This window comes from Molothrus ater, chromosome 3 (genome assembly GCF_012460135.2).
Source record: "Molothrus ater isolate BHLD 08-10-18 breed brown headed cowbird chromosome 3, BPBGC_Mater_1.1, whole genome shotgun sequence".
In the NCBI taxonomy this organism is placed as follows: Eukaryota; Metazoa; Chordata; class Aves; order Passeriformes; family Icteridae; genus Molothrus; species Molothrus ater.
In genome coordinates, this window is record NC_050480.2 from 47,044,814 (window position 1) to 47,070,927 (window position 26,114).

The 26,114-nt window shown below is 39.6% G+C and overlaps 1 protein-coding gene across 5 annotated transcripts in view; it reads right to left on the reverse strand.

Moving 5' to 3' along the window:
* Positions 1-726: 726 nt before the first annotated feature.
* LOC118684776 (SAM and SH3 domain-containing protein 1-like) overlaps positions 727-26,114 on the reverse strand; it is a 535,928-nt gene continuing 510,540 nt past the window's right edge. For all 5 annotated transcript variants that reach the window (XM_036379885.2, XM_036379884.2, XM_036379888.2 and 2 more), the window contains exons 11-20: positions 23,694-23,765; positions 21,243-21,386; positions 19,048-19,183; positions 17,997-18,166; positions 16,686-16,895; positions 15,833-15,983; positions 13,203-13,316; positions 6,433-7,571; positions 5,766-5,897; positions 727-4,947 (exon numbers count right to left, since the gene is read on the reverse strand). In XM_036379885.2, coding sequence (XP_036235778.1) covers positions 4,687-4,947; positions 5,766-5,897; positions 6,433-7,571; positions 13,203-13,316; positions 15,833-15,983; positions 16,686-16,895; positions 17,997-18,166; positions 19,048-19,183; positions 21,243-21,386; positions 23,694-23,765 — 2,529 coding nt within the window. In that variant the 3' untranslated portion in view covers positions 727-4,686. The remainder of the gene's footprint in view (positions 4,948-5,765; positions 5,898-6,432; positions 7,572-13,202; positions 13,317-15,832; positions 15,984-16,685; positions 16,896-17,996; positions 18,167-19,047; positions 19,184-21,242; positions 21,387-23,693; positions 23,766-26,114) is intronic.

Genomic DNA, 26,114 nt, shown 5'->3' on the forward strand with positions numbered 1-26,114 from the left:
AGCCGTTGCCATGAGGAGCTGGCCGCACGCTGTTAGGCAGCTAAGCATACCCATTAATTACACAGCAAATTTAACCAGACCAACAAATGCAAAATAGTCAGCAAGAAGTTACTCAAGTGAGCTTGAAGGAAATGCCAAGAGTCATGTCCCAAGGCTCCTCTGCCCCAAACCCCGGACACTGGAATCTTATTCCAGACTGGAGACATTACCTGGCTGCTCAGGGGAGTTCCAGCACCTCACCAGCCAAACAAAGCAGAGCTGCATTTGCAAACCAGATTTGAAATCCCTTGTTGGAGGCAAAAGCTTTAACTACAACTCCACAGCATTGTACTCATGGGCCCTTCCTCTGGGTTCACCAATTATTAATTATTCCACTGCAAAGTGGTGAAGCTCTCAAGGGGAGACCTGGGAGGCCTCTCACACATATGTCACCGAGCCCAGCAGCTGGACATTCACAGGATATAACAGACAAAGTTTGGACTGTGCTGATTCACACCATATAATTTAACAGCTGCTTCTAGTCCTGAATTACCTGGGCTTTTAATATTTCAAATTTTTTTAAACCTTTTCCTCCTGCTGTAGATGTGTTGAGAGTGTGTAAGCGACAGGGTGAGGGCCAAAGAAATAAGCAAAATAATACATCACTACGTAAGCACTAAATAAGGATCTGTTTGCAAAATTAAAAACAACCACAAAAACAAACAAACAAAAAACAACAAAAAAAAATAGAGAGAGACCATGGAAATTTATTTACTTTTTATCTATGAACAGTATGACATATAATTATAGACAAGTTTTGATACACAGGAAAACCCTTTTGTCAACCATTTTTTTGCTAAATGAAACAGCACAATAATCTTTACACATTCATATTTTGTTTTTGTTTTTTTTTCCTTTACAATACACAGCTTTCTTGGGTTGAAGCAAACTGCAGGACATATTGAGTACTGGTATATTACAGCTACTTACATCATTTAAGAACAGCAAATGGAGAAAAATAAGTTATTTAAATATTGATTTCATATACAGAAAGTGCAACTTTGTTAGTTGTTACATAACTTGCTTGACAGTTTTGATTCCCCAAAGGGTGTCAATTAATGCTAAAAGTATCTTGGACTGAAAGTATTATTTATTCTAAAAATAATACAGTACAACTGCACAGCTGTGACTTGGTGAATCGACCACTATTGCTGCTCTTAGACATGATGGCCTGTTTGAATAATGCCATGTTTAATGCTTCTGATCGTGCTCCCAGTCTGCATCCACAGCCAGGCTCATAGAAGAGCGCAGGGAATTGCTACCTGGGTAGCAACAGGTTATTGATCAAAGCATATGATTATGATGGCATTTGGTAATATTTTGGGCTTGCTGCTTCTATTGTTAAATAGCTGTTTGAGTTACTAAGATATAATGGATAGATACTTAACATGGTGAGCCTGAGCAGAGCAGATGAAGATTCCAGTATCAGGTTTCTTCTGTGCTTTCCAAGAGTTAATGAGTGAACTTTTGCTTAGAGCACTGAAGGTTGCAAGAAGATGCAAGAGGTTATGGCTCTCGTAATGCACCACCTCAGCTGCTTGGGGAATGCCACAGGTCACTGAAACCACAGCAGGGAAGCTCAAACGCTGAGAAGCTTAAGGCTTTTTTTGATTAGAATATAAACTAAAATAGTAATTCAAGTAAGACTACAAAGCACAGTCTATAAAAGAAAACAAAACAAATATTAAAACTCATAAATTTCAAACTGCTCACTCCAGTCCTGATGGGTGTGATTTGGTTTCCCTGGGTCACATAATCATTTAAAAAAAATGGATTTACAAAGAGAGTTTGGCAAACAGGTTCAGCTTATTCCCATAATTCTCCTTCTGTTATTAAGAGAGGGGGAAGTGATTAATATGGAAGAACTTTATTACATGACTTGTCTTCCCTGCAACACAAGGAAATTTGTTTCCTTTTTTATTGCTATAGTCAGCTTGGACTTTTCCCTCACTGTAATATAACTGCTGTCCACTTACTTCTACTCTGTTCTGGTCCCTACTAGCAATCCCAGGAAGTCTCAATACTCTTTCCATCTCTGGCCTACTGATAGTCACCATGTAAGCCTCAGAGAGGAACAAGAGAAAAATAATAATTATTAAAAAACACTTGAGTTTTTAAAAATTTTTTTCTTTTATTTTTTAGAATCATAGAATATACTGAGCTACAAAAGAGGATGCATCAAGTCCAACTCCTGGTCCTGCACAGCACCATCCCCAAGAGTCACACCAGGTACCTGAGAGCATTGTCCAAACATCTTTTGAACTCAGGCTTGGAGCAGTGACCACTTTCCTGGGAAGCCTGTTCCAGTGCCCAACCATCCTCTGGATGAAGAACCTTCTCCTGATACCCAACCTAAACCTCCCCTGACACAACTTCAGGCTGTTCCCTTGGTCACCAGAGTGAAGAGATCAGTACCTGCCCCTCTGCTTCCTATCATGAGGATGTGCAATGAGGTCTCCCCTCAGTTTCCTCCAGGCTGAACAGACTCAGCTGCTCCTCACAGAGCTTCCCCTCCAGACCCCTCACCATCCTCGTGGCCCTTCTTTGGATGCTCCCCAATAGCTTAATGTAATTTTTATATTCTGGTGCCCAAAACTGCACACAGGGCTCAGGGCAAGTCTGCACAGATTTTTACCAGCTGTACAAAACATGTCTGCTCTATCTCTCCTGATTCTGTCATATCAGAACATGCTGCTTATCAGGCACCAAGGAGAATATTGAAGAGTTTTGCTTGAGAACAATTTCAAGTTGCATCAGTGACTTAGGTGCCTTCATATGATGGTGTGCAGTAGACACTGGTGAAATACAAAATGTGGGAAGTAAACCTAATAGCTGTCAATTCTACCAGAAGGCAAATTAGTTATCATCTGTAGTAAAATGCATATTCATCCACTTAAAACATGAACTGTGAAAGGGACAGACAATAAGGAATCATGGAGTAACCACAATCTTTCATTCATCAATCTGACAGCATTTTATCAGAAGTCATTAGCTCAGTATGAGACTGGGATAATTGGGGCACCAAACAGTGAAGTGCCTTGTCTGGTTTTATACAGTAAATTGATGTCAGAACTGACACTGGAAACAGCCACACATCCTGGCCTGTGGCCAGGTTTCTATTCTATCTCCCTTTACCTGCCAGACTGAGCATGCTCTGTCTTCCACAGAGTATCTGCTCTAGCAGAAGCTGAGGGACACACCACATTTAGACCCCAAAGAAAAAGGTGGTTATGTGCTATTCATGATAATTTGTATTTGGTATATAAAACATGTACCCAATATAGAAAAATAAAATCTGTCATTAGTCACATATGCGACTGGAACGTTTCACATGGAACTAGGCAGAAAAATATCACTGCATCATGAAAAATGGTTCATCACATTTGTCAGAACAATGCTCTTTTCCAGTGAGAGGTAATAGTAACACAGTGGTGTGTTCTAAAAATCACAGTGTTATTCATAAGACTATCTGTGAATTTTCTTGTCCATGCCATGGAATTACTGGGTCTAATGATTTCTGTGGGACACAATTTGCTTTTTCAATGCATGTGAATTTTCATTTGCAGAAACCCACTGTTTGGAATCAATATGGTCAGGATACCAAGTCAAAGCTGCAGCATTATGATTGACAATATAACACAGTACACAGAATATGATTAAAATAAAAAGCAGTTACATATATACAAGGCAGTATATCTTGGAACAGTTTAGTAACAACAGTAAATGCAAACTGTAGTGAACAAGGAGTTAACCTGACAACCGAAACCTAGCATATCCCTGCATTTGTAAAAGCACCTCTACAACACAGGAGATGTTATGATGAGGCATTTTATAGAAGCTACTTCAGCTGGAAATCACCCTAAATGCAACTTATGTGTGACAGGTTGAAACAAGGCTTGGGAAATGTGAAAACAGGTAAAGTGAACACTAGGTAACTGCTTAAAAGCTTATTTTAAGGCAAATAAAAAGCTGATTGCTAGAAAGCAGTTATAAAAATGACCTCAGCTCTGTACAAATAAAAAGAAGCTTTCTGACTCTCCGTGGGTTAGTTGCATTGAAGTGACAGAGATGGACCACACTGAAAACTAATTTCAGTCCATCAACTTCTGCCTAGCTAAAGACTTCGTAGCAACTGGGACCTACACCAAGCAACAGCAAAGATGACTGGGCAGGGCTTTGTGTTTAGCTCTAGATGGCTGTAATAAACAAAAGACATTTGCCAAACAGCTTCTACTGGAATTTGCACCTTGATTTGTACCTGGTCTTTAGAACTGATTTCAGGTACCTGGAATCCAGATGTACAAAAGACCTGTTACTAATATCACTATCACAAACTTGAGGAAAATGTGCAAGGGTCCCTTAATTCTGTGAAGCTTTCTGATTCTCAGGCCAACCCTGTGCAGTTTATGAAATAGGAATACTTTAGATGGGAGTGAGGGGGGAGGGAAGTACCACATCTATGTTACCTGGTGGTTGCCTCTCTTCTCCTTCAGTGGCCAAATACTTTCATATCTTTTGAAGAAGATATCTGCCTGTCCTGGGGAGCCACTTCCTTGATCCCCTTAGCTATGTGAAGTGATTAGAGTGGTACTGGTGCAGGAAGAAGCAGTGGATTCTCGACCAGGCAATGTCACACTATGGAGCATGTTAAATTGCCTCTGGATCAAGAGGTTTGAAGAGTCTTGCTGCTGCCAGGAGCTTGCTTATGTGCCTTTCCTCTGTGATGCCAGCTTTTTGAAGGCAAGTTTGTGACAGAGAAGGCACTTTGCTCAGTGTGTTGAATCCCGCTTCTGTGAGCAGGCTGGAATACATAGGCAGACCAATGGAAATCAGCCAGTCAGACACAGAGGTGATGAGTCCTGGGGATACAGGTTTGCGACAAATTTCTGTGAGTCCTCCACTTGGAATCTGGGGAGTGAAAAAAAAAGAACAGAGAACCCTTAATGTTAAACACACCTGCTTGTTTTACAACAAGTCTTTTTTTTGTTTTCTCTTCTAAACTGGTAGGATTTCATAGCAGATGTAACTTCTCTCATGTCACATTTGTCAGTATGAGAGTGGTGTGGGCTGAAAGGCTCAGATCCCTCGGCCAGAAGCACTGACAACAATTTTGGCAATATAGACACAGTGGGCAGTATTTGGCTGTTTGGCTGGCTTTCATGTACCATTCTGAATCAGTCTGAGATCAGTAAAGAATACCCAGTAATAAGACTTTTCAAGTGATCCATTTAATTTCTCAGTAAGGCAAGAGAATACCAATTTTGCCTATTACCTCCTCAGACAGACCAAGTTCTCTCAGAAGAAGCCATTAAAGTTTTTGATGGTTTCTCCCTTCTGCTTTTGCTAAGGAGAAGTGGACACTAGTACAGTTTAAAAAACGAAAAAGGAGTGTAGAACCTTTCAAATTTTAATACAGAAGCATTTAATACATGCCATCCTTAGTGAGCAAGTCTCTGTTACCACTGCTTGCAGTCTGCTTAGACTTTTAAGATCATTATTTGGTCAAAAGAAGGTTATCCACTTTCCTTTCAACTACTGACTGTCCTCCTTTGGGACTGGGGGAGGTACCTCCTGCCCCTGCAGTACTTCTATCTATCTTGTACCTGCTGGATGAACATAACGAGTACGTCTGTACCAGGATTTCTCAAGTATCTCCCTTTACTACCAACCAGTCCTTTTAACAGTCTGCTCAGAAAGGAGAAAATCTGCTTTATGGAAATACTCACTGCCATGCGATGCTGCTTCCTCAGCTGCTTTACCCGGATTTGGTCCATGTTTGTAGCCACATCCTTTTCAGGCTGCTCTAAGTCTTCAGAGTACCTCTGTACCAAAGCCTCAGGAATGCCACAGCGACCATGCTGAATGTTCCCAGCCAGACACAAAGGAGAGAGGACAGATTAAAAAAGTGTAGCTATACAGACCAACCAATGCAACAGAAAGAGAAGTGCAGGATGGGAGCAAGAAGGAGCTTTCCTCAAGGTTCCAGGAAAACTAAAAAAGCAATCCCTAAAAGATTCCTTCCTTCCCCCCACTACAAGAAGATGTACTAATTGATGCTATCAATTCAGAGTTTCTTGGAAACATAAAATCTAATCATTACTTCCTTTTTCAGCTCTATTCCCCCACATTAGCAGAGAAAGACCATTCCCATGTCCAGTGCCACCAAGGCACCAGTGGACTGAAAAGATGATTTCTGAGTCCCCTACAACACAAGGACTACTTTAGTCATAAAGTCTGATAGCAAAGACAAACAAGAGCTGTAGAATGTCTAATGTCCCAATGATTGTTGGTTTATCTTGGCCAGTTACCCGCAAAAAATGACCGATACAATGAATGACAGACTATCCCTTGGAATGCTAGCGGAATAAGACCACTGCAGTGATTACCACTTACCTTGTCTGAGTACGGTTCTTCAGTAAGATCAATGTCTTCAGACTGCAGCTTGTTTTCTATCACCATTTCCAGATCCATTCCTCTGCTGCAAGAGACTTTCCTTGCTGATGCAGGACCAAGCTTTACCACATGCTGCTGAACACTAGCAGTCTCTGGGAGCTCCGACAGCCAGGGTGGCAGCGGGCTAGGAGGGCTACTGGGCTCCTGTTCAGAAGATGTCCTGTGGACAGGTACTCCATGACAATCAATGGGAGTGGATGAGCTGGTCTTTTTTACTGGCAAACATGGTGCTTCTAAACTTGAGTGGTTTCCACTTGTGGTCGTGGGAGGATGATATAATCCATTAGAAAGGCGTTCTCGGCATTTTTTGGCAGGGACAGGTGGTGGCTGAGAGGGATTTTTTGGTTGCATTCTTGCTTCATTTGTGCTTTTTTGCTCAGCTTCTAGACCTCCCTTGAGGACTGGAGCATAATCAGCCCGAGCAAGGTCATGAAAACCTTTACTCTGTATTTCCAGAGGTGTCCTTGTTGCATGATGCATCACTAAGGCAGGCTGAGCTTCACAGTTTTTCAGGGGGAATGGAGCAGGCTTTCCACCTGCAGTCTCCATTACAGAGCAGTTCAATTCCTTAGCTCTTCCCTTCTGAGAATTAGCAGCCCCTTTGCCTTGCTTAGCCATGACATCATCTACCTTACAGCTGCCTCCGTGAGACTGAGGCGGCAAGGCAGAGCCAATTGCCTTTTTAGCTGTATCCAGTGAATCCTGAGGAAAAGAACCTACTTTCTTGTTAGCATCCTGTAAGTTGGTATTGGGTTCTCCCTGGAGATCATCCAGTGAGTGGGATCTTGGCCATGTATCTACACCCTGGGGGCCATCCAGAGTTTCATAGCTTCGACACACAGCTACTGGTAAACTTCTGCGGTTCTTCTTCAGAGCCATGATGGCTGGAGGCTTGACAGAGCTCTTCAGAGCACGATGTGTACAACCCAGCCGGCTTTCTTTTTCCCCTGGCTGCAGAGTTTCTATTGACTTGCTCAGTGGAAGAGTGGGATAATTTGATAGCTGGTTTCTGCTGAAATCCCTAAAGCTATGCTCAATTGCTGATTTAGAGGGTGGAAGACAGGTCCTTCGAGTTTTACCTAGGAACAAAAAAATCCACCATTAAAAAAAAAATCTCAAGCATAATAAGAGATCCCTGTCAAATGCTTCTGAAACAAAATTATTTATTCTTTTTTTGTTAATTCGAAGTGTAGAAGAATTCAATGTCATTTCAAGCACAGAGATTTGATTTGACCTTCAGCTTTATTAGCAACTGTTATCTGTTAAGTAAAATACATCCAAAATACGTAATATCCTTCCTACTCTCCAATTGGAAGAGATTTGAGGTTTAGCTCACATAAACATTGTTCAGTGTAGAAGTACTGTATCCTACAGTTAGAACTGATACCCTATGCTCATTGTCCGAAGTGGTTTGACAGGCCCCTCCTGAAACACCTCAAATGATGTACATTGTTTGCTTTGTTTCTAATCTTAGTATATAAATAATGATGTTCATCTTTTAATAAAGTTTACTAGTTTGCATAGGATTTTTTAAAAACACCCTGTTTATGAATTTTTTAATTATATGCTAATATAGTTACTTCTTTTTTTAAATGAGCGGCAAACTATTCGCAATTGCAAAACAGAGAGCAAGAAAGTGCATGAAGACTGGTTTTGCATCAGCCCCTTTGGAAGGCTACTTGCAGTGAAGGCAGGAGTTTTACAGAAAAAGATCTTATGAGATGGAGAAGTGTTTCAAAAAGGAGTTTCAAGTGTGACTAATGTTAGTGTTAGTCTCAAGTCATAGTGCATATTAAGCAATAGATGCTTTCTTGTACTGTTTGCCTTCAGAGTTTTATCCTGCTAGAAGTTCAGAGCTTGGCTTTTGAATAATATACACTGTTCACCTTGCATTTGAAAGAACCTGTTTAACCTAAAACAATAAATACCTTGCTTTCTCTTGCCTCTTACTCTGCTCAATGAGTTTAAAAACCAAAGTATCCAGAAAACTAGCAAAGAAAATGGAGGTTACACGCAAGAAGATATAAGGAAAACAGTCCCATCAAAAAAAGTTAAAATCAAGGTGAGCCCGTAAGGACAAATGCGAGCACACAGCAACTCCTTTCTCAAAAGCTGTACTGCTCACACTTCAGCTGAAGCTAAATATCACCATTTCCCCAAAATGTTAACAGCGACACATCCCACACTGAAGTTGTCTCTGTTGGTGCTACCTTGAGTTCAGGTAACTCAGAAAAGTATCAGAAAGAACCTCTCTGTCTGCACCCTTCCTGGAGCTAGGCCACCGCCTTCTGAAAATAACTTGGAATCACATTAGAAAGATGTGTAAGAAATGTTACATTCATTTTTTAGTGCTTCCAGGCACTAACGGCAATATTTAATGAGCATGGAAAGGAGTGTTCTCTTTCCATTATTCATATTTGCTAGCACATGCCTGACTTGGGCAGTAATTCACTGTATTGTCTGGGACTTGCTGTCACAGCTCATGCTACAAAATCCATGTGCATTCTTAGATAAGTGGTTCCACTGATTTTAGGAAAGCCCACTCAGGAACCTCAGCACTAGAAGAAAAGTTGTGAAAAACCCTACTACTCTGCAATTTAAGCTCCTACTGAAACCATAAGGGTATCTAGTAAGCAGCATGTAATTTCTTTGGAAATGGGGTATGTCTGTGTAAAGCCAGTAAGTAGCCTGGGAATAGAATAAAAAAGAAGAAATCGAAATAGAAAATTAAGAAAAAAAGGAAAGAGAAATTTTGTGGAATTAAAAAAAAATCTTTAGTTCATTCCAAACCTGTTAGGCATACATACACAAATGAGGTGAGGATGGAAGGAAATTTAAAATATTTTGTCTATAACATATATAACCAAACATGCAATCTTTAAGCTCTCAGCTGCAAAATGGTTTAAAAAATTGTGCTGGGCTCAATGCTATTGCTTTTTACAAAGGACAGTAGCTGAAAATGTAATTTATTTTAATGTGATTTAAGTTAAGAGCAGTATCAGGAGAGGAGCTATGATTTATTTCTCTTTTTTCATCTATTCCTTCTCTCCTCCTGTCAGGTATAATTTCATTATGCTTCTGAGACACTAAAACAGGAAGGTAATATTTTCTAAACACAGATTTTTAAATATATTTTAAAGTTGTTTTCACAAAGTGAAGAGTTATGGAAATAATGTCCACAAATGCAACATTGCCTACCTTAAAAAAAAAAAAAAGGAAAACAACCTGAAAGAGTTAAAGTGTATAGCTATTAAAGTTTAAATCACATTTTTGATATTAGTATTTTTGATAATAACTCTTGTGATTTTTGATAATTTGGTATTTTGGTAATAAGTCTTTTGAGCCGCTGGTATAGTTATGCAGATTAATGCCTTTCATAGGGCTCTAAACAATAGAGGTATCTCTGATTCAAATGTGTGCAAAATGACACAGATATGTGGATAAAAAATAAGACTACAAAGGTGATCCTTGCACAAAAGGAATGCAAAGTTTAAATTATTTCCAGGTTCAGTTCAAGCTACAGGCAATACTTCAACTCTCCTGCTGGATGTTATGGTGCAATTCTTGCTAAACAAAGCACTGTCCATCTCTTATGATACTTCCTGCTATTACCATACAGGGAAGGAACTTTTCCTTTCCTTGCCATCACCTGCCTCAGAAGAGAGGGGACTATCTTTGGGAATCTTTCTGGAAGTACCATAGCTACAGCAAAAAATTTTCAGCCTTTCTCATAGTATTTTTTTCCTTATGGAAGACGGTCCTCAGAAATTTAAGTATGCAAAACCAGACATAGAATGCAGTGTCTAAATCCCAGATTTAATTAACGCTATTTTGGTATTGCTTTCTGTGGCTGTATTTTGGGTGCATTTCAAACTGCTGTTGACACAACAAAGATGATGGCACAATACTGGCCTCATTGCTGTTTCTATTGATTACAAACTAGTAGAAATGCACCTTACATTAGACAATGTGGCCACCTGTTCTTTTGCTTCCTTTTCTGACTAATCAGGACTGAATGCTGATGAACTGCTTAGGTTGCCTGCCTGGTGCTATGGGAATCTGGGCATCAGTTTCTGAACAAATCAGAGAACACCCTTATCTCAACCTGGTAACGGCGTGGTTTGTCTGCTCATTCAAGACTGCACATTGCATGTGCAATTCCTGTCGCTTCACATCCCCTTGAAAAAGCTACACAATGTAACAAGTAAAGGTTCAAAGAAGCCAGGCATGAACAGGGATGGGAATGACCTATAGGGAATAATTAATAGGCCTTCTCAGACTAGCAAAGAGATGACTTGGGAGGGAGTATGACAGAGGTCTATATGCAGATACTGTTAGGTATGGAGGTTCTATGTCCCTGGAAGACCAGGGACGTCCATAAAAAGTTTCAAGAAAATCGATAAATGCAAGGAAACAGCACCCAAATTCTGAAGTCCTTAAATGAGTCATTCCCCAAGACTGTCCTAGGAAGCATCAGATATGCATGCTCTGTTCTTACACCATTCTGTAGCTATCTGCTTTTGCCCAATCCTGTGAGAACCAGATTTCTGATATTGTTTCCAAATGCACCTCAGTCTGTCAACACCTGCATGCAAAACAAACCCAATAACTGCACCACTGTCACAAGTCTAAGGGACAGCTTGCTCTCCTTGGCTGTTTCTATATGGACTAACTGCCTAATCATGGATGGTTACTTCCTGCTCTGAGGTTTATTCTGTCTAACACTGGATAGGTCACAGACTACATGCTCCTTGCTCTCTGTGAATTGAAATAAAACAACAATGCTGCTGTAAGATACCTAAGAGAATATCCAAGTATTACTTCAGTGGGACCCAGAAAAGTACTTACAAAAGATACTCTGCTACAGTACATAGCAAACCATTTTCTAGCCAAAATGTAAGAGCAGCTCTGAAATCTTGAACTGATGACAAAGGATCCAGTATCAGCCCCAAACTGGACACTGAACTAGTCATAAAAGCATTATGTATAACCATTCCCCAGAAAATCTGAAGACAGGTTTCTTCTCAGAATGCACTTGCCCTTTATAAAGTGCAGATCTGCATGTTATATTTATACCAGACAAATGACTATCCTAAATGAGAACATACTGTACTTTGAAAAAAATATGCATATAAACAACTATGGACCATGAACTTTGCAAAGAAGGTGGAGTACTTTTCAGATTAAATAGCCTTGACAAAATCTCTGGATGAATCAAAGGTTCTTTTCATAGTGGTTTTCAAAACAAGCAGTAAATGCATTTGTGAGCAAAAATTATGAAGAAATGCAGCAAGTCATACATAAAAAACAATATAAAAATCATCAGCATTTCACATTCTGGAAAACTCAGACAGAAATATTAGTTTAAACATAAGTATCCAACAAGACAGGCAATGCCAATTGCTTTCTAAAGATTTTATTATATTGTTAAAATAAGGAAAATGTACAGGCAGCACTTTAACTTCAGTGTTACAGCTGTCATAATGATTGCGCTTAGAGATAAAAAGAAAAGAAAATTGTCACATATACCATATATTTAGCTATGATTCTATTCCAGCATGCCTAGTGGATGTGGATTCCTATTCAACAAAAAAAGCCTCTCCACTTTTAGGAATTTAGTATACTGTCAATTTCAGGCATTCAGCTTCAAAGCAAATTGCAGTTTTCTTCAATGGATGGTTATTTTTTAGGGGCAGACTAACAGAAAATGCACATGCTACGAGTAGGATTCTTAGCTCTTATTTTAAACTGGGAAAATGGCCACTATAAGGGGTATACAGAATCTGTTTATACTGTTCTTGGTGTCCTGTTTATGGTGAATCTAAGCAATGAATCCAGTCAGTCTGAGGCCAAGTAGTGGCTCAAATGCTTGGAGTGAAAATGCCCAACTCAAACCCTTTTCAGCTCTTTTAACATTTCATCCCTAATGACAAGTTTAGACCATCCCTGAAGTAAAACATGCTCAATCAGCACAATACCCTGTTTCTTGAGATCAAAGACAGCAATCTCTACTAACATCATCTGTCTTGGTAATTTTTCAGTGCATTACCTTTCACTGATGCAGGATAAGGCAATGAGAATGCAATGCTATCATTAGCATTTTTTTCATAGTTTATTTCCTTGCCAACTTGTCAATAATTTAACTTTCTAGTGTTCATACACTAAAAAGTCCTAAATCTCCGCAGCTGGCTTCTGATCAGAGGAAAATGCAACATGCAACCCAAAGCAAACAGAAAAATATGGCCTAAAATAAAGAACATTTTTTCTTAAGAGATTTTGTATGGGTTCAAAAGAAATCCTCCTAATCTCAGTAAAGCTCAGAGACTTCTCCATTGGTGGTCTCTTAGACTTGGGCCATCAGTGTGCGACCAGTGCAAGCCTCATGAGGCATGGTGGCATGTGAGAATATGATTGGGAGTGGAGAAGGCAGGGGAATGGCAGTGAGAAAGACTGCTGCTTTAGGGACATGAAAAAAAGACTCTTTGTGAAACGGATTTGTCTCCCACTAATGCAAATAAATAAATAAATTAGCAACAGTAGCAGTGAAAACCAATGTCTCAAGCCAAGAGGGAAAGAGGTAGTCAGAGCAAAGGACAAAGTAAAGTAGGAAGTAGCTGGTGTTAGCTAGGGACAGGAGCAAAAATATATGAAGATAACTTCTAAAAAGAAAAGACTGCAGGAACTGTAAGGCTCATTGCTGTCACCATTACCATTCTCCAGGTTTTCACTGCTTTCATAGCAGCCAGAATCCCGAGGAGAGCATCCGCTTAGGCCTTGGCCTTCAATGAGAAGTTTCTCCTGAGATCCTGACTGGTCGCTGTTACCTAGAGGATGTGAAAATACAGTAAAAAAACCAGGCAAACAGAAAATGCAGCTGAACTTCTCAACCTTCCATTTCAAACACCATTATCTTGTGTGTTCAGAGAAGGGCAACACAGCTGGTGAAGGGTCTGCAGCACAAGCCTTATGAGGAGTGGTTGAGGGAGCTGGGGGTGTTGAGCCTGGAGAAGAAGAGGCTCAGGGGAGACGTAAATGTCCTCTAGAATTGCACTGTTGTAGCCAGGTGGGGGTCAGCCTCTTCTGCCAAGCAACAAACAATGGAACTAAAGGAAACGGCCTCAAGTTGTGCCAGGGGACGCTTAGTTTGTGAATTAAGAAAAATTTCTTCACTGAAAAGGTGGTCAGGTACTGGAACAGGTTGCCCAGGGCAGTGATTCAGTCACCATCTCTGGAGGTATTTCAAAGACATGTAGATGTGGCCATTAGGGACAGGTTTAGTGGTGGACTCGATTTGACTTGGTGTATCTAAAGGTCTTTACCAACCTAAAGGATTCTATGATCTTTCCTGTTGTATTATTTCTATCAGAAAAGAGTGAGCATTAGGAAAAGCCACCACAAATGTTGGAAACATTCATCCAGTTTGGTAAATTATCAACAACAGCCTCAGCAAGAGTGTGAAGGAGCAGCATGGTACACAATGAATGCAGAATGGAATTCCTGTGCTCCTCAGCTGCCTTGGGGCCAAGTTCTGCAACTTACCACCACAGAAATTTATTTAAAATGCTTGTGTCAAAGTTCTTTCTAAGACTTAAAAAAATCCTCCAACACCTAAAGCAGAACAAAAGAGCTGAAAAGAATCAAGTCAAGTGAAAAAAAAATAAAAATCCTAACTCTGAAGTATCTTCCAGAAGACCTGGAAGAAGGATTGGGACTGAGTCTGGCACATTAGATACTGTCCCCTAAGTAAGGAGGAAGGGACATGAAGGAGACTTATGGTGGCAATTCCTTCCTTCCTTGGTCTATGTAAAAAGCCAACACTCAAGTGTCGTCCATCCAGCTTGCATACACTGGATTCCAGGAATTTACCCAGAATTTTTGTCAGGAATCATATTTCGTAAAGAAGCTAAATCTGGAGCTGAAGATACAGAAAATCAGTGTCATGATACAAGAACACAGTTTATGCTGTGGTAATTTCATTCCCTCTGCAATGAAATGTCAGAAATGGTTATTCCAATTCCTACTCTCAGCACATGACAGGTAATTATGGGGTAGAACTATGTGCTGTTGCCCCTCCCAGATTCCATCTGTCTGGTCTCCATTTCTCTTTCTCCTCATCATCCTGACTTGGAGGTAGAATTTGCACTTTCCGACCACCAAATCTTCAAGTTTGCAAACCAAAATTGAAAGGTCCTGAAGAAAATTATTACTTCAGGGAAGTTTATCATTCTAAATAGGTCTGCAAATAATGAAGAGAAGCTCATCTGAGGTGACAAAAAGCTACTCTGATGTAAGTTAAAAGAAACTAATTCTGTAACTGCAACTTTATTAGTAGCTAGAGGAGGGCAAGGAAAGAGTGGGTGCCTCTTTGGGAAATGAACAAGACTACACAGGCCACACAGCACTGTCTAAAGATATTCACCACACATATTGCTGTAATTGAATTAAGCATTTCCCACTTAATAACAGCTGTTTAAATAGCTGCTATGGAAGTTTAAGCTAAAACATAGGAATTTGCACAGAAGCAGCTGAGAATGCCCTCACACAATCCATTCCACTGACTCTGCTTGGTGGATATCAACCTTCTGCTGACACTTGGGGATGAAGGGCAAATTCAGAACTGTCTTAGGTTGCTGCAGCTAGGCTCTGCTTACTCCTGTGCAGCAAAAACACCCTTGCATTTGACTGCCATGGCTTATTCCACTTTTCCTTGTCTTTGCAACCACTTGTGCAAGACCACGTGGTTCAGTGAGCAAAACCGCACTGTTGTACATAGATAGGTGGATCACTGTTTTTCACTCTGCACTTGACTGATATATTTTCTGCTTTTGAAAATTGTGTTGTCATATACACAACTGAAGCTACCTTTACAATCCTGCAGTTAACAGTCCAAGAACCAAAAGCATGTGATGAAATTAATTCACATTATACTTTATCCACAGCCCTCTGGGATTTCACTTTTTAAACTCTTGATAATCTTAATTTCTTCCCTCTAATCTGGAAATTTCTTCTTTCCTATTCTCTATGTCTCAGCCTCCTACTTTAAGTAGGTAATCTCATGATTTATTCTTGAGCATCAGTATTCTAAAGTGTTATGTGTTTTACACTTGATATTAATTAAATAAGTTGGGTGGTAAGGCTTACACAAACAGAGTAATTCCAGCAGAATAAAAGAAGTCTTACATCACCTCTCAAAAATCTAACGTTACGCAGGATTACCCTGGAAATAACTATATTAGGAAAAAAAAGATCAAAATCCTGGAACAAGTTTTCTGGTTTAAGGGGTTCACAAGGTTCTTGGCAGAGCTCTAGTAAAACAGAAAACCTCAAACATCCCACATACTATCATATTCCTGAAGAAGTTCCACTGCTGTGAGGAGAACAGCTCTGTGCTCAGGATCTCGGATGTTCAGTTCATCCAAATCTTCTTCTTCTAAAAGCTTAAAGGTATCCAGATCTTCATAACCATTGAACAGAAAAGTGGGCATGTGCTCCTGCACAAAGGGAAAAAAAATGAGTGGTAAGACAACATACTTATTCAACTTATTTTGTCAATAAAGATACTAAAAGAGATTTTTGCAACCAGCAAGAAAAGCAGTAAGTTAAGTAAGTGCAAACCAATGCACAACAGCAAAACTATAGCATTGTAGCTTGCATAAACACTGCTCTGAGTTCAGGGAGGTAGCTGTGCCAGAACTAGAACACTGCACATACTGTTGTGTTTGGAATGCAGTGTATTAGATGGCCTGGGTACCATGCTACCTGAAGGCACAACGTGGCATGGCTCTGTATGAGGGGACAAGTATGAAGGGTGAATGACAGCCACACCAATTTATCCCAAGCACTTCTGAATAGAAACATGGAAAAAATGTTGTCTTTAAAGACAGGATAACTGTTGTTATTTTACACTTTTTGCTTGCCTCTAGAGTGTGCTAGCCTGTGGTCATACTGTGCAACAATTTCCAGTGTCTGAGTGTACACGACTCACAGCCTGCAGCACTTCATCATGCCTGACAGGCAGTTCTGCACTTCAGCTATTTTCCCTCTGCAGCTAAGACCCGATTCCACTAAGCAGTGTGACAATCCTTAGGATTATGAATCTGGTGTGTAGCTTCCAGAACTAACAACTCCAAAGGCGTGGTCCCCTTCCTGCAAGAAAAAGTGAAAGGGTAAGCAGAGACAGAGAGAATTTGGACCTTCAAATTGATGCGATCCAAGAGATCCTCAACTGATTTGGGCTGGGGTGGTCTGCTTTTTCGCCGTCTCCTGGTGGGCCGCTTCGGCTTCTCTTCCTCTTCATTAAGCACATCCACATAGATAAATTTGAAGGTGCCAACTTTGTTGTTCAACAGACCCATCCAAGTGCCCATGGGGGGTTTGCTGATTATATCAATGATGTCACCTTTCTGCAGACCAAAGAAGCAAGAAAGCCATTTAGCTTTCTGACAGGTATTTCAGCAAACGCACCCACTTGGATTTCTATGTACATGGGATGGACAACACACTTCAGTTTTCAAAAGGTTAATCACAGCAATTGCAAAGATGTCTGACTAAACTTGTTTTACAAATGGAAGAAAAAGGAATTAGGTGATATGCCTCAGAGCAAGTCAACAAAAGATCCTGGAACGGACCCCAACGGTCCAGATTCACAAACCTGCTGACATCTCTGTAGAGCATCAGCGCTGTTTGGTACAAAGGTCTCTATGCTTGCAACTACCTGAAATTTGTGCAAAGAAGAACACAGTGTATATGAGCAGAATTTCAAATCAGATCTCCTGAGCAAAGGAAGCCAATGCAGTGGGAACTGATAAAGTTGCTTTTCCTAATGTGCTCCTGACCATGACAAAGAAATGGACATGCAACTGCTTTTGCATGCCTCAAGAGATTACCTTACATACATTTGGTTTAATAGGGATTAGCTGCCCTTGGAATTTTAAGTAATGAATATAAGGAGCCAGATAGTTTGAGTTGACTACAGCATAACTACAAATACTCAGAGCTGATATCCAGAAAAATTAAAGGGTGGTGACCACTCAGTTAGCAAAGCATTTCAATATTAACTCTAAACAAATTATATTAACTGAAATGCCTTTAAGAGACACTGTGTGCAGGTGCATGCACATTCCTTCCAAGAGTTCTGAAAATTTTTCCATTGAGGATTATTTCATTGTGGCAGACAAAGTACTTTTCCAATCTTTCAAGCAAAATTCTTGCAAAACGGAAATGAGTTCATGGCACATCTTTAATTTTCCAGAAACTAAAGACACAAGTGTCTTTCCATGGATGCAGAGAAACACTAGTAGTTACTTACGGTCTGTAACACTTTGCTATAGTTCTATAATTGCGATATAAGGAAATCTTAAATGTCGAAGACAGGTTAAAGGCCTTCAAAAACAGATACGAATTCATTAAAAGATTAAGAATTCTATAGTTTTTGTAAAAAGGTCTTAATTTAGAATTTTAGCAAAATAAATGTTTGATTCCTTAAAAACAGATATAGCTGGTACCTTGAGCTTCAGAGAATCTGTATCATAAGGACTCGGAGTAAAATCAGTGTGAACCCTGGCTCTCCCACAGAAAGGTCCTCTGTAAGGAGGCTCTTCATCGTCACCATCTTCTGATTTCACACTCTCCCTGTTGCTGGTTGAGGAATCTGTTGTACTCACTGTCTGACCACCTGTGTGAGGGACATTGTATCAGTTCACAAAAAAGTTTATTTGTGAAGAAGCTTCACAAACAGACGAGACAGAAAATGGGTCTTCTTTCCACAAAGCATGGTAATCAAAGTTAAAAGCTCTTAAATGCTGCTTCTTCTTATACACACATGTGGATGGGAGAGTTAGCAAATCTACTCTGCACTCCTGCTTTCCTAAATTCACCCCCTCAATATTTAACAGAGAAGCTGTTCAACAAGTGTCTCATCTACAGCACATCACAAGAGATTGATGACATATTTCTGGGAAATTTTGCTCACAAAACGTTTGTGAGGCAAATCAGCTTTGAAGTCTGCAAGGGGGTTCCAGAATCCCTCTCAAGTCCAGAAATTTGGTGAATAGTGTAGCAAGCTCACATCACATGTGTTCCATTCAGGCTGTTTCCTGTAGAGACAGTCTAAACCAGAGAAGTTTTAAATACTACCCTTCCTTTAACTAGTTAAGGAGAGAAACTCAAGGTTTCTCTCAAGGGAGAGTGGAAGGCCCTTCTGGAGTGCTCAGGAGAAAGCCAGTGGAAGATAAGCCTGTTTACTACTTGATTAGTAGTAAACAGGTTCATTATTACATTAATTTAATATTAGAATATTTATATTGTAATAGCAGGACCCAGTAGCTAGAAAGCAGGATTTCATTTTTTCAGGATTCTGTATAAACAAAAAGCAAAAAAGCCCTGCCTTTGCACCAAAGAGCTTACAGTTCTTTGCAAACCCCTAATGACTAACCCTTCAGCCTTTCCACGTTTTAACCACTGTTTCTGCTTTGACCTTCTCTGATTCTGCTTACAGTGGAGATCTCTGCTCCTGAAGCCACAGAAGTGGAGCAACACAATTACAACTGAACTTACTCATTGAGCTCTGACCGCTTAAGGAACTCCTCAGGCTCTCCACTGAGCCACCAGCTTTCAGCTTGGGTTTGTCCAGAGAGTCAGTGTCTGGTGGTGGCGACTGCGGGGAACCCGGCATGATCCCAGGGCTGGACTCCTGAAAGGGGTTGGACCATTAAAGTTTGATAAATGAACACAGGCACTGAGGGGAGCTGCTTGTCCACTGCCAAGGAAAAAGATTCTGTTTCCCTGCTCTTTATCAGACAGGCTGAAAACTTCTGTCTAGCATTGTAAGTAGAAAAAAACCCCTTGCACAAAACTCTCAATTCAAGGGTTTTCATGACACATTATATTTTGGACAGCAGTACTTGCAAAACAGCTAGTGCCAAATTCAGATCTTTGAATCAGAATTTTGTACAAAGATTAACCCAAAAAAATCAGACAATGCAAGTAAGACATGAAGCAATGTTTTTGGCGTTTTTTTTCAGCTATTTTTTTATATCATTGCTCATTTATCTATAAGAACAACAAAAAAAGAATTAGCTAGAAAATGCAGCCTGTGCATGGTACAAATACTGATAAACATAATAAAAAGATTTTGCTACGTGTATATCCTGGTTGCTTCAGGGTACAATAGTTAAGACAATTTCTCTTTTCATACAGTCAAACATTACCGAAAATCAAAAGGGTCTTTCCCAAACTGAAATTCTGTCAGCCTCTGTGAAGTACAGTTAAAGCAAAGCAGCAGATATTTGTGGCCAGCATAACTTTTGCTTGTTTAATGCATGCAAAAAGAGATACTAGAACATACTTTGAATCATGATGCCTGAAAGTTATAAATATTCTAAAACATCTGTGCCATAAAGTTTGAAAACAAAAGAACTGTAGCTTGCATACAAGAGTGTTTTGTGGAGATGCATGGCCATAAAGCTTTTGGATTACCACTATTTGCACTATTATCTGCACTATGATGCAGAATCATTAGGAAAATCTGATCCCAGCATTATGACTTCAGAGGTTAGGTCAATCTTAGAGTGACAGAGAGCAGAAGTATTGCTAAATCACTGTAAAGCAATTTCTCAAAGGATCCCTTTTCTTGGCAGACTTTGCAGAGGCACACTGGAAAGCCAGTCAGACACCAAACCATCTTCTTATAAATATTAAATCATGTTATACCTTAAAATATTTTAATTTTAAGTTTAAATTAAATAACCATAAGTGTAGCACTGCCCTGGCTATGAATAAGTATGGCTAATAAACAGTTCTGCAGGAAATGGATTCTGTAGTCACAAAGCATGCCAAAGCACTGGCCATATTTCTGCCTCTCTTGGTGCCTCTGGATTCTTCAGTTTGGGGTTGTTACTACGAATGTTATGAAGTGCTCCTTTTACAGGCACTAAGGCTTTGCATTAAGAGCAAAACTTCCATTCCCGATTTCCCACCACTGCGAGCATCCCCCGCGAGCGGTTCGAGCCCACTGGGGGGCGGTGTTAACCAGGAAGAGCTTTGCTTTTCCAGCGCCTCTCCAACCTATTCCTTACACGGTCCAAGTGGCGAGCCCGGTTTTAAACAAATGCCGAAGATTTTTGACACTCCACTAAAGGAAAAGGAAAAAAGACAGCAATTGTTTCTAGGCCACTGAAATTCAAAGTCTAATTTAGAACTAATGTACTACAGGTTTGCCTTTAAGAATAGACTATAAAAATCTGTAATGAAAGAATAATAGGAAAACCTTCTGACAGATGCCCCTTTCTGACTAGACTGGGCCTTTGTTTTAATGGGCTGCTGCATAGGGCAAGGTATGATGGAGAAGAGACCTGTAATAGCAGAGAAGAGCTGTGTATATGTGAAGTTATGCTGGGAATTTAAACTAGGGTGTAAATTGCAGATTAAATATATTACTGTGACCCTGTGTCACAGGCTGGTTCCCTAATAAATTGTTATAGAAAAGAAATGGAAATAGAGAGTGAGGTGTGTAATGCCATCAATGACAGACTTCTGATGAGCTACTTAAATGAAAATCTGAAAATGCATTTTCCATGGGACTGGCATCTATAGGAAGCCATTTCACAGTGAGGGATTTTATAAGAACATAGGAATAAGTCACACCATATAATCTTGTTAGAAATTTCTTCAGAGATGCCTTGATGTGTGGGAATCAATATTTATTACCGCTTCCACATTATTAAGTGGATTCCACTGCAGACCTTACATACCTGCTCAGACAAAGAGCTGCTGTATTTTTTTGACATCCTTTTCTTCATTGTTTCTTTTACAGACTTCACCTTTTTGCCCAGAGATATACGGGAGGCAGAGGGTGATTTGATCACTTCTTTATAAACAAAGTCTCCTTCTTTGCCCTGCAAAATAAAACAGGGCTTTAGCCTTTAAAATAGAAGAGCCATTTTCTCCCTCAGCCATCAGTTACTGCAGAGATATCCAGGCAGACACAGGACAGCAGCACACTGTCCTGTTGCCTGTTTCAAATTCACTGCTGAGACCTGCTACAAACCACTGTAGCAGTCCACTGTTGCTTACTCTTAAGGCCTGATTTGTGACAGTATTGTGTGTGGATGTGCTGGGGACTGTTAGGATTCCTTTATCCTTTGAATTTCAGTATTTGATCTGATAGAAAACCCTACGTTTCAGGCTAAGCCTTTCTAACAGGACACACGACAGTAGTTGTGGCTCATGTTGTTCAATACTACAAAGAGTTTAACAGGAATAAAGGTACCTCTGAGATATAGCCAAATATATATCTCTGTTTAAATATATATATGTGGATATCTACATTTGGCTACCTAAATTTACTTTTTATTTTCAGACAGGCATTCTGCTAACCTCTGTGGTTTTACTATTCACCCTAAAAAAAAACCCAACAAAAACCAAACACCACAAAAAAAATGTACTAAATCCATCAACCATGGTAGGTTAAACTTGCACTGCTTTTTTAAGGCACACAACAGGGTACTGACAAACTAAATTAGCTGGTCCCTGTATAGTGGATGACAAAGACCAGCTGCTTTGAATTCACTTAACCTTTTCTAAACCAGCTTAAGGTACTGAGCACTTACTTTTATCACAAGTACACAGTTAACATGGATCAGCTGACATTTTACTAAACTTGTATGATTCAGCCCTTATTCAGATTGTCCAGGACATTAAACATGTTCTACTCTGTTTCAAGAACCACTGAGCAATGCAGCTCTTATTAGATGTTCTCCAGCACCCTCCATTGGCAAGGGTACACCAAAAATCACAGCACAAAAAAGGACCAAAATCCATCTGGCCAGAAAGATTGACTACTGAGTTTGGTCTCTGATCTAGTTCAATTTCGCTACAAGAGTTTAGCAAACCCTAAAATAAATGTACTATATTGTACATTAAAGATTTATCTTTTTTCTACATTTATGTATGTTTTCTACTTCATCAATGTTCTTACAAGAAGTTTCTCTGAAATTCAACTTCAAAGTTGTTCATAATTACAACTTCCTTGGTAATTTTCATCTTTTACCAGAAATTAAGGACAGCTTTTTGCCTAATCTTTTTTAAAAAAAAGTTCTACCTAATGGATTTATATGTTTTCAAGAAAAAAAAACCTGCTTTGATCTGCATGTATTGATCTAGTACACTGCATCTCTCCCACTACTGATGCTTCCAGGGATAAATGTAACATCTAGACTTCACACTTTCTTATATTAAAACCAATCTGATCAAAACAAATATCTATGTTTAAAGATAAACACTGTAAGTTCAGAAGTTAATTTGTTTGCTGAGTTGAAAATTGATGACTAAAATAGCCACCCACAGATTTAGCAAATTTAGGGGTAATTTATGATGTTAAAAAAATAAGGCAACAAAAAACATGCCCAAAAACCCCAGCTGACATAAAAAATAATATAATGCTGGCATACAAAATGGTTGAAAATTTAGATTTGATTTAAGTGGACAGGAAGGTTATCAAATCCAATTCTGAAACAGAAAAGAAAAGCATATATGGGCAAAAGGAAAAAATATGCTCACAATTTCATTTGATATAATGTTCAGGCTCATTTCTGTCCTGTTATTTTTGGCCACAGGCCAACCAACAGTAACAGTGGGATCAACATGACTAACATAAAATGGAATTAATTCTCAGGGGAGATGTGTTATTTTTTTTTTTAATACAAAAATGCTCTGAGATCAATTGTGCAGCACCCAGCACAATGGGATCCTGGTCTACTCCAGAGGTCTGAGATACAATGAGAAAACTAATAATGAACTTCTTACATAATGACTTCCATGCAAATAATTTGCAGATCTTCAGTAAAGTTAGCCACTCCAAATAGTAAATATTTTTACCAAGGAATTATAGCAAGCACATGTTTTGCCTTGGGTGATGCTCTGAGGAAGTCAGATATAAGAATAGCCACAGATGTGCCCCCAGATCTGTGCTTTGATCACTTGTTCCTACCTCTTTGCACATACTGTATATAAATACTTATACACACGTGGATATGGGTGGGTATGTTATTCTCAAAGCTAAGGAAGTTTGAGGTTAACAAAGATGCTCTGTTTTCTTGGATTCCCAAACTATTATTACAGGCCTAAATTACACTTCAGTCTATTATAACTCTACTGTGCATTTCATTTTATGCTATTTCAAGCCTGCACCTTCTCAAACTCACCATTTGGTCAGAACTATTTCCAATATGAAGGGAACGATTTGTCAAATCAAAGCCTCCAAAGCTACAGGTTCTCTGCAAGAAACCAAGGATAGATAGTTTTATCACCATGATTAGCTCACTTAGAACATCTGCAGTTTGGAGAACACCAATTGAAATACAAATGTCTGCAAAAATGGAAAGAAACAAACAAACAAAGGGATGAGAGATTATAAATCAGGAAATCTGTTGCAAGGCAATATGAGTCTCTCTTTTCCAGAGACAACTCCTTGGCCTAAGGTCTGCTGCTGTTGAGTCATCTACTGCCTACTCCTCTTTCTAAAAAGAAAAAAGACTTTTTGGTCTGAGGAAACTGTTGATCTTATGCATCAAGTTTTCCAAGGTGCTGGCAACTCCATCTCTTCACTCCCATCTGCCTTCATAAGTAAGTCCACAGCAACACTGAAACAGAGAACCATCAATCTAAATCTTTCAAAGCACTGAATAACCTACCTTCTGAATAGCAGTATAGGCTGCATTGCCACTGAAAAACAAGGCATCACTGGAAGTCTAGTAGGGTAAGCCCTTGGTAAGAGGAGGGAAAACCCAGCTCAGCTATCCATAAGCATTGTGTCCCCAGAGACTCAGCTGACTCCAGATTAGTCACTTCCAGCTTTTTTTTAAGAGGTAATAAAACCTGACCAATGAACAACCAGCTGCACAGTACTCAAGTAACTGGCCTTGGCCGAAGTCTCATGGGGCAATGCAGGGAAATGAAGGAATGGCCATGACAATTAACTTACACAACTTCAGCTCAGAGTGTGGTTTTGAAGACAGGCAGATGCCTGCTGTAAGAATTCTTTTCAGAGTCAGAGCTGAGATAAACAGGAGGCAGAAAATCAACGCTTGTGAACTAAAAGTTCTTAGGGTCTGAACTACCCAACAGAGTAACTTCAAAGACCCTTTAAGAATCAATTAGGTATTGATTAAGTATTGGCTCAGACCTACAAAGGATTGAGTCAGCGAAAACCCACCACCTCAGAACTACCAGCTCACTTAATCTATTAGGAAAAAGCAAGCTGTATAAACTGTGACAGTTAATAAACAATTATAAGAATTCATTCTTTTAAAGTAAACACTTTTCCTGTTCACCACTTAGAAGCTTTTAAAAGGTTTTATTTATAGCTTCTTGCTGCTACACCCAACAAACTTGGATGACAGTTTTTGTACCTACTACAACTCTAGTGGAACTCCAAGCCAGCTTTGTCTAGGCCCCACACACATTAAGGAGAATGCTGTGATGTAGAATTTTTCTAAGTTTTTTTTTCCAGAAGGCAATGTGACTATGGCATGGGTTTTAAAAATTGTTTTTAGAAAACATTAGAGACCAACCACAAGTAATAAGATCAGTTTCTAAAGCAGAGCATGTTTAGCTAGGAGTAATTTGGTCCTTCTGTGAAGAATCATTATAACTAATCTTACAGCGTACAGTAATCCCATCAATGAAGAGAGGACATATGGAACTGCTCTGAGCAACTTGTCTGTCAAACCAGCCAGAGCTCCTCCTAAAGAAGTCTTCTTGGAGAGCAAGACAACTGTTGGCTAAGAGCTTCTGAGTAAATGCACCTTATTAAGGATGCTTGTTGTTTCACTATGGACCTCCCCATACATTTAAAATTTAACTTCCATCTTCAGATTCCAGTAGGGACCCTGGCAATCCTGCAGCAAACAAAAGGTCTGTGGATGAGGAGAGGGATATTCAATGGAATGGCCATGCAATCAAAAATATTATTCTTCTGGGAGAAAAGAAAAACTGATGTCATTTGAAAATTTCATGCATGTCCAGGCCACTGAAACAAATATAAATGACAAAAATGAATGGCAAGGCAAGACAGAGTGACCAATTCCACTGAATACAGAGGCATTGCAATTTCCCTGAGGTTGCAGCAAACAAACACTAAGCATTTCTAGGAAGCAGCAGCATTAGTTGAAGCTTGTCAGCTATTTGCGTTTTCAGGAAGTGCACTGAAAAAGTTAGTAAGGGCAGCAGGTCTCCAACATTTATCCCATTCACACAAGGCTGGAGAAGCAGCTGACTGAGAAGTTCCTCAACAACAACAAAGCACTGTCCATTTCTTTAACTGTATCTCTGTGATTAAGCAAAGGTCAGTGCATATAGATTTCATAATGAAATTATTATGGCAAGACAAGACTAACTCATTAGAAGAACCAAAGAGTTGTTTCTGTCATCTATATTTACCAGGACAGTTTTAGAGGGTATTTTTCATTATGGGGCATCTCTAGAACATCTCAAGTATGCTTTTTGGTTCAAGATAACCTTATTATTCAACCCACAGAAGGATGAACAAGGTTTCTCCTAAAACTGCAATACCCTTACAGGAAAACAACACCATCTGAGTACAATGTCTGTAGCAATAAACAGTA